We start from the raw sequence: 9,015 nt of genomic DNA, 5'->3' as shown, positions 1-9,015 counted from the left end.
TTTATTTGTGGGCTCCACTGATGTTTCCCATGTCCTCTTGAAGGACTCAGTGAGGAAGAGGCCCGGGCCGTCCTCCACCAGCATGGTGGTGGGCCTCCAGCCAGCTTCCACCGCCTGCCGTCTGGCTCTGAACAAACCAGCTCCCTCTGTGTTCGGGAGACAGAGAGCAGGGAAGCATCCGGAACAACTGGAGATGATGGGAAGCTTCAAACTCCAGAATCCAGGATCAAGTGGAGAATAATATCTGGTGTAGCATTGAAAGCAGTGGAAGTCCAGAAGAAACTATTAATCAATACATAAGTCTATGAAAAAGTGGTTAAACTGTTTTTATTTCCATTTTTTCTTACATAATAAATGATCTCATCTCATCAAGCTCTGAGATAAATCCATTGTCAGATAAACACATCACATATTCCTCCATATTTCTATGAATTCATCAAAAACTGAGCCAAACTCAGGAGAACTGTATGAAAACATAAGTCCATCACAACAGCTTTCAAAAGACAGAAAGTAGCAGCAGATGCTCCTGATCAGACATATGAGGATACAGGGAAGGATAAACAATGCCAGGACAGGAAGACATCAGCAATGACCTCAGGGAAGCAGCTGTTGCTGTCCATCAACCTGGGAAGGGTCATAATGTCATCTCCAAACCATCTAAAGTCCATCATTCTACAGAGACAAAGATTATTTCCAAGTGAAAAACATCTCAGACAGCTGCAAGTCTTCCCAGGAGTGGATGTCGCAGCAGATTCAGCCCAAGGTCAGAGCGTGAAGCTCAGAGAAATGACCAAGAACCCAGGAGCTCCATCTCAGACTTTGCAGGCCTCAGTTAGCAGGTTAAAGGTTATTAGAAAAACACTGAACCAGTATGGCTCCTCTAACCAACCTCAGAGATCAGGAACGATGTCCTGTGCATCAGAATGAGGGCTCCACGGTACCAGAATAAGATTTATTTGTGAAACTATTAGTCAACATTGTGATTTCAATATATTACTGTGTATTAACCAACATTTTTCCTTCTTTATCATTACACGATGTCCCCACTGCTCTCTGGGAGTCTCAGCATCTCCACCCATAAAGATAGATCAGGTGAAGCCTTTCAGAGCAGGTAGAGTCTGTCCAACTGGTCAGATATATTATCATCATGCTGGGTGTGAATGTCATTAATTAATTATCTTACCAAGTATTGCATCCAAGCAGTCTTTGAGACATTGCACATCCTGATATTGTGATGATTCAATAATTTATGTAGCTCTAATATGAATGTTCATCTGAAGCTGACCTGAAAGCAACCAGATGATCAGTCAGACCAGATCAGATCATCTCCAGTTTCCTGTTTAAAACACTGAGCTTCAATCTGATCAATAAGGTTTCATTTGGACTTTATGTTCTTCATGCTGAGAACATCAGAGCTGCTGTTTGCTCACTGAGATCTTCATCGGTAAGATTGTTGCTTCATCCACAGTGGTGATGTATGGAAACATCTTGTCAGTGAAGGTGTGTGTGAAGGTGTGTATGTGTGTGTTAGTGTCCAGATCAGAGAAGGACAGCTTTCCTCTGTCCCAGTCCAGATTCACTCTGATCCTCTGGAGCTTCTTCTGTACTGAGAGATCTGTGGGAGGAGCTGGTGGAGACCATGCTGAGTATTTACCTCCATTGAACCATATAGACAACCATCCAGACTTTATGATTCTCTTCCTCTGGACAGACTCTGCTATCACACCCAGTTCATAGTATTCACTGTTTCTAACATCAACATCCCAGCTGTGGTTCCCTGAGTTAAAGCCCTCAGAACTCAGGACAGAACACCAGTAATCAAACCTCTCTGGATTACCAGGAAGCTTCTGTTCCTCTCCTAGAGTCACACTGGTCAGATCTTCAGACAAGAAGAGTTCTGAAGCAGCAGTGTTTGGGTCCAGGATGAGAGGAGTGTAGGACACCATGTTCTTCATGTTGCTCCAGATGTTGAAGGCCAGGTTGCCCAGATGTTTGGCCTGGTCTATCAGAGCTCCTGAGGGCAGCTGTGGACCATCCAGCAGGGGGCAGCGCTGGACTCTTTCCACTGCAGCCTTGTAGTTGTGCAGGAAGGAGACGTCTTCAGCTCTCAGCTCCTCCTTTGTGGCTCTGACTGTGGCTGAAAGAGCTGTTATCTCTCTGCTCAGAGCCTCCATCTTCTCCTTCATCATCCCACTCTTCTGCTCCTCTTCCTCCCTCAGTGCAGCCAGCCTGGCCTCCTCTTCCTCTGCTAGAAACTGATGAAGCTTCTTAAACTGCTCCTTAATCAGCCTCTCTGTGTGTCGGGCCTGGACCTTCACGTGTTCTGCTGTCTGATTAAACTCCTCTTGAACTTTCTTCCTGAGCTTCAGGTTCTTCTTCAAAGGTTCCAGAGTTTCCTGAAGGTTCTTCTTGTGTTGCTGAGCAGCTTCATTGATGGGTCTGAATCTGTGCTTGGTGTGTTTTTCTGAATCTCTGCAGATGAGACACACTGGCTGCTGATGGTCCAGACAGAAGAGTTTGAGCTTCTCAGAGTGCAGACTGCAGAGATCCTCTGAAGATCTCTGGTCTCTCTGCTGTAAGAAGGTCTCACACAGGTTCTTCAGAACCAGGTTACAGGGTGGTTCAACCTTTGAAGATCTCCTCTTACAAACTGGACACTCTTTAGTTGGTTTCTCTCTCCACCAGTTCTTCAGACACTCCTTACAGAAGCTGTGGCTACAGGACAGAAAACCCGGATCTTTGAAGATGTCCTTACAGACCGGACAGCAGAGATCCTCCTCTAATCTGGAAGCCATTTAGTCTCTGAATGAAGCTGAAAACACAGAAGGTCCAGTCAGTAATGGCTCCCTCCCTCCTCCACTAACATCCCTCAAAGTGACTCTGAGTGTTCTTGGTCCAACTCACCTTCAGTGTGTTGTAAATATGAATCTGAGAATATTATTTAATATTAATATTTTACCAAATAATATTTGGGTCTGTTAAGGATTGTCCTGTGAATACCAGCCCAGTAAGGCGATGGTATTAGGACAAAATAGAAAGGTGTGAGACGAGCTCTGACATTATTGAACAGCATAAACTCTGTACATATATGGAATGAATTCACACAATTTCTTAAAATACAAGAATTTAACAAAAATAAGTCAACTCAAAGTCAAACATTTTTCAATCAACAAACTCTTTACTTTGCTAAAATAATCCAACTAAATTACCAAGCAGAATTAAAGAATAATGAAGACTAATGGACTATGTACAATATAAACTAGTTGATTAAAGATGATTGATAATTATGACCAAAAGAGTGATGCAACATTACCATGCAATGTTTATGTTTGAGAACCAAGGATTATCTTGAAGAATCTGGAAGTGAAGTTAAGTTAGTATTGGAACCAACTTAGAAAATAATCAGCAAACGTTTAGACAACCATTCACAATGCAAGATCAGATAAAATATTATTTTAATAAAATATTGTTTTAAATAGTGATCTGCTGAATAAAACCAACCTTCTGGATGACTATTTCTCAACGGTGTCTCATTAACTGCCTTTATTTATTAAAATAATATTTGAAGAAATATTATCGAGTATTTTGGAAAAGAGGCAAATCTTTCTGGAGAAATGGGGCTTAATGGTGTTTACTTAGTTATCAGATTTAGTAAATGATGTTCAGGGACTATTATTTACTAGCTTGAAAACTAACAACCTTTCTGTTGACTAGCCTTAATGCTAGCACACGTGTTCTTACCGGCTGTTGGGCTAACAAAGAAGCTAGCTAAAGTGCTAAGCTAAAGATAGCTTAGCCCCAGAATCAACACATACCTTTAAAATACCAGGTTAATAAAAGGGTTAAAATGCATAAGCGCTGACAGCGCGTTATGAGCTAAGTTTCTTAGCTTTAAAACATACAAAGAACACGAACCGGCCTCGGTGCTACAGGTAGCATGCTAGCACCAAGATAGCCGAGTTCCACAAAACAAACTTCATAACATGAAAACGTTTAGATCATTTCATCCTAAACCTATCTGTTAATCTGGCCAAAACCCAACCTCTGAACTTGTTGAGGAAATGTTGTCCAAGGGCGAAGTTTGAAGAAGATATCCGACGTGAACAAAGAGTTAGCTTCCCGCTAACTTCTTCAGTTTCTCCCGATCAGAAGGTCGTTACCGTAAACACGTTTGCGGGCCGTAGTCTTTCCTCCAGACTCGGCTTGTTGAAACAGCTTCTCCACCAGGATCTCTCCTCGATACAGAAGAGAAAATGTAAGCAACTCTTACACCTTAATTTCCCCGTTCATGAATGAAAATACCGGATACACAGACAGTATTTCATTCTACTTAACTTTGCATATGATCGGTGATCGGTCCTTGGATCCAGTTGAATTCATGTCTTTTTACCAGCAAAAGACATTCAGCGCGCTTTCCTCTCCTATCCGGTTCCTATGGAGAGCTGCGTGGAAGAGAAAGACTTGTGGAAAGGTGGGGCTTTTATTTGGGTATTGGCGCCACAGGAAGTCCGCAGTTACCCCATTTCCTGGCTGTGCTGGAAGAAGGTTAATGCACTTTATTTTGAAAGGTTCCAGGAAAGTATGTACCGGAGTTTTAGTGTTGAAACCCATGGCTGTATGGTCCCAACAAGTGTGTGGAGCAGCTTGAAGCAGCAGTGTTGGAGGTCTCCAGGTTTCTTTCTCACTGAGGAAGCTGCTTCCTGCTTTAGTTCAGGTCCAACAGAAGTGTGTTTCATTCCAAAGTTCAGTTCACCCTCTGAGCTGCTATAAAACCAACTGATTAACAGGTTTTATTTTGGTATACACCTTCTCTATAAAACAAAACATGCCTGGTGGTGCACACAGCTGCAGCAGCTATATGCTTTTCCAGTTGGTGCTTTAAATGTTTGTTTACATGTGTTGCTTCGGTTTGACACTCAATCTGTGAAGGACTCAACATCTACAGTCAATGGGATCTCCTTAAAATAGGAGTTTGCATTTTACAGCTGCTGTGCCACAGTCATGAGCTGAAACATGGAGCGAAACAAACATAAAGAGAGTGACAGGAAACTCTGCACCTTTAAAACAGGATTAACCTACCTTTATCCCAGCCCAGGAAGGATGAGTCACAGCTGGCATCCCTGTGATGTCATGCAGCTGCAGACAAATTCATTGTCCCAGCTCTGCCTTGTTCCCACGCAGATCTCCCAGCGATGCAGACAGAGGAGAAAACAAGCCTGAATATCCTATTTGGATTCATTTTTTTTTTTTGAAGAATTACACACATGTACAGTTGGGAATACAAGTTTTTAATGCACCGCCGATTTTGCAGGATGTCCTACTTGCAAAGCATGTAGAGGTCTTTCATTTTTATCATAGGTTATTTTCAACTGTGAGTGATGGAATTTAAATTAAAAATCCAGAAAATCACATTGTGAAATTCTAAGTAATTAGCATTTTATTGCATAACATAAGTATTTGATACATCAGAAAAACAAACCTTAATATTTGGTACAGAAGCCTTTGTTTACAGTTACAGATATCAGACATTTGCTGTAGTTCTTGACCACATTTACACACACTGCAGCAGGGATTTTGGACCACTCCTTCATACAAATCTTCTCTAGATCCTTCAGGTTTCCGGGCTGTCGCTGGACAATTTTATTTTTGTAAGTCAGGGTTGTTCTAGATGGGTGTAAGTCTGTATATGTTTAGTGATTACCCTATCATTTTTAGATATTCCCACCATGCTGTCAGAGAGGAGCTCATTTTGAGGCTTTTAAAGCATACATGTTGTTTTATATTTGAACTAATAAATGGTAGGTACTCGTACACGTACTCGTTGTCTTCTGCTTATCCAGGACCGGGTCGCGGGGGCTGCAGACTCAGCAGAGACACCCAGACGTCCCTCTCCCCAGACACCTCCTCCAGCTCCTCCAGGGGGAGCCCAAGGCGTTCCCAGGCCAGCCGAGAGACATAGTCCCTCCAGCGTGTCCCGGGCCGTTCCCTGGACCTCCTCCTGGTGGGACGTGCCTGGAACACCTCCCGAGGAAGGTGTCCAGGAGGCATCCGGTATAGATGCCCGAGCCACCTCAACTGGCTCCTCTCGATGTGGAGGAGCAGCGGCTCTACTCCGAGCCCCTCCTGGATGGCCGAGCTCCTCACCCTATCTCTAAGGGAGTGCCCGGCCACCCTACGGAGGAAGCTCATTTCAGCCGCTTGTATCCGGGATCTCGTTCTTTCGGTCATGACCCAAAGTTCATGGCCATAGGTGAGGGTAGGTGTTGGAATAATTGAATAAAGATTTGTCTTATAGTTTCTCCTATTTATTAACTTGACTATTTGATTATATAACTTTTCATAATGTATGTGTGAGTAAAGGATGTGTGAGTAATTTTGTCTGCAGGTTAAGGTCACAAAGTGGAGAAAAGAAGCAGTCCAGTTGAGGAGGTCATAAAGAGGGGCTGATTGCACTGAACAAGAGGCCAGAGTTGACCCTGCAAAGTTGGAGGAGACTGTGGGAAAGATGTTGTTAAAAGATAAAGGAGTTTATGACCTGTCTAAGATGCAGCTGTTGTTTTCCCCCATCCTTTAGAGAACAATGTTTTTGTAAACTAGGGACCCCCGAAAGACAATAAAAAGAGGAAGCGGTCGGATAGGCTTCAGAGCGGTGCGAGATCTGTAACTGAGCATATCTTGACCGTTTCTCCTCGCAAAGCGAGTAAAAGGAACTAATACTTTGTCTCTCTTTTCTTTTTGTGTTGTTATAAGTATTGTTAGGTTGGTTGAACCTGACAGTAGGAACGTTGACCGACCGGTAAATCGAGAGCTTCGCTTTTCGGCTCAGCTCTCTCTTCCCGACAACGGACCGGCACAGCGCCCCCATTACTGTGGCAGCCACACCGATCCGTCTGTCGATCTCCCGCTCCATTTTTTCCTCACTCGTGAACAAGACCCCGAGATACTTAAACTCCTCCACTTGAGGCAGGAACTCCCCTTCAACCTGAAGAGGACAACCCACCCTTTTCCGGTCGAGAACCATGGCCTCGGACTTGGAGGAGCTGATCTTCATCCCAGCCGCTTCACACTTGGCTGCGAACCGCCACAGCGCATGCTGTAGATCTTGGCTAGAGGGGGCCAGCAGGACCACGTCATCTGCAAAAAGAAGAGACGAAATCCTCTGGTCCCCAAACCAGACCCCCTCCGGCCCTTGGCTGCGCCTAGAAATCCTGTCCATAAAAGTTATGAACCGCTGACAAAACGGCAGCTCTGCCGGAGTCCAACATGACATGCACCGGGAACAGGACCAACTTAGTGCCAGGAATGCGGACCAAACTCCTGCTCCGCTCGTACAGAGACCGGACGGCCCCTAATAAAGGTCCCTGACTCCGTATTCCTGGAGCACCCCCCACAGGGCATCACGAGGGACACAGTGGAATGCTTTCTCCAGGTCCACAAAACACATGTGGACCGGTTGGGCAAACTCCCATGAACCCTCGAGCACCCTGTAGAGGGTATAGAGCTGGTCCAGTGTTCCACGGCCGGGACTAAAACCACACTGCTCCTCCTGAAGCCGAGGTTCGACTATCGGCCGGACTCTCCTCTCCAAACCCTGGCGTAGGCCTTACCAGGGAGGCTGAGGAGTGTGATCCCCCTGTAGTTGGAACACAACCTTCGGTCACACTACTTATGAAGGGGCACCACCACCCCAGTCTGCCATTCCAGAGGCACTGTCCCCGACCGCCACGCAATGTTGAAGAGGCGTGTCAGCCATGATAGTCCCACAACATCCAGAGAGTTGAGGTACTCAGGGCGGATCTCATCCAACCCCAGAAGCCCTGCCACAGTGGAGCTTTTTAACCACCTCGGTGACTTCGACTTGGGTGATGAAAGAGTCCAACCCCGAGTCCCCAGCCTCTGTTTCCACCAGGGAATGTGTGATGGCAGGATTGAGGAGATCCTCGAAGTACTCCTTCTTCCGCCCAATAATGTCCCCAGTCAAGGTCAGCAGCCTCCCACTCCCACTGTAAATAGTGTTGGCGAAGCACTGCTTCTGATCCTGAAGCACCGGACGTTTTCCCAGAATCGCTTCAAGGCCAACTGGTAGTCCTTCTCCATGGCCTCACCGAACCTCTCCCAGGCCCGAGTTTTTGCCGTCAGCCGCTCCAGGAGTCTCACAAGCCAACCACAGCAGATAGGACTCCTTCTTCAGCTTGACAGCATCCCTTACTGCCGGTGTCCACCACTGGGTTCGGGGATTGCCACCGCGACAGGCACTGCAGACCTTACGGCCACAGCTACGGGCAGCAGCATCGACAATAGATGCAGAGAACATGGTCCACTTGGACTCTATGTCTCCAACATCCCCTGGAATCTGGTCAAAGCTCTCCCGGAAATGGTAGATTGCCAGACCTTTGTAATGATTTTGATCTTGTGCTTAGGAGCTCTGTCTGGCTGAAGGACATGATCTAAATCTAAACTGGGGCTTAGGTTGCTCAGGTGGTAAGGGTTTGTCCTGTAACTCGTGAGTTCAAACCCAGGCTTCATCCCTCTGAATCGTTGTGTCCTTCGACTGGCAACAGCCTTAGAGATGGGGTGAGGAGCTCCGTCATCTGGGGGGAGCTCGAAGTAGAGCTGCTACTTCTCTGCATTGACAGGAATCAGTTGAGGTAGTTCAGGCATCTGATCAGAATCCCCTGGGCTCTTCCCTTTGGAGGTTTTACAGACCCGTCCCACTGGGAGGAGACCCCGGGAAAGATCCAAAACTCACTTTAGGGACTAATTACCCATCCAGTCTGAGAACGCCTTGGGATCTCCCTAAATGAGCTGGATGTCGCTGGGGAGAGGAATGTTTGGGGTTGCCTCCTCGAGCGGTTGCCCCCTTGACCTGATCTCAGATAAGCGACAGACTGGAATAATGGATTAAAGGATGGATAATAAATTAATTAATATTAAATACTATGATGTAACAACTTTTTGAATCTATCAGGTGATCCATCAGCACCAAACCTTTTGTTTTTATGTACTATTATGAAA

General features: G+C 45.6%; 1 protein-coding gene across 2 annotated transcripts; it reads right to left on the bottom strand.

The window, feature by feature from the left end:
- Positions 1–311: 311 nt before the first annotated feature.
- Positions 312–4,094, bottom strand: LOC124856302 (nuclear factor 7, brain-like). Of its 2 annotated transcripts, XM_047346634.1 has the most exons (3): positions 4,043–4,059; positions 3,314–3,357; positions 312–2,812 (listed from the first exon to the last, which is right to left on the bottom strand). In XM_047346634.1, exon 3 carries the CDS (start codon positions 2,793–2,795, stop codon positions 1,410–1,412), a length of 1,386 nt encoding a protein of 461 aa, XP_047202590.1. In that variant the 5' UTR covers positions 2,796–2,812; positions 3,314–3,357; positions 4,043–4,059; the 3' UTR covers positions 312–1,409. The 2 variants fall into 2 exon arrangements, with proteins under 2 accessions (XP_047202590.1, XP_047202591.1); XM_047346635.1 differs by lacking the exon at positions 3,314–3,357 and having other exon boundaries at positions 4,043–4,094.
- Positions 4,095–9,015: the final 4,921 nt, after the last annotated feature.

The sequence above is a fragment of the Girardinichthys multiradiatus genome, chromosome 20 (genome assembly GCF_021462225.1).
Source record: "Girardinichthys multiradiatus isolate DD_20200921_A chromosome 20, DD_fGirMul_XY1, whole genome shotgun sequence".
Lineage (NCBI taxonomy): Eukaryota > Metazoa > Chordata > Actinopteri > Cyprinodontiformes > Goodeidae > Girardinichthys > Girardinichthys multiradiatus.
Note: the sequence above shows the minus strand (reverse complement) of the source record. Positions and strands in the feature narration are given on the sequence as shown.

Excerpts from the sequence above, each read along its gene's own strand:
- LOC124856302 (XM_047346635.1), bottom strand. The coding sequence starts at position 2,795 with ATGGCTTCCAGATTAGAGGAGGATCTCTGCTGTCCGGTCTGTAAGGAC.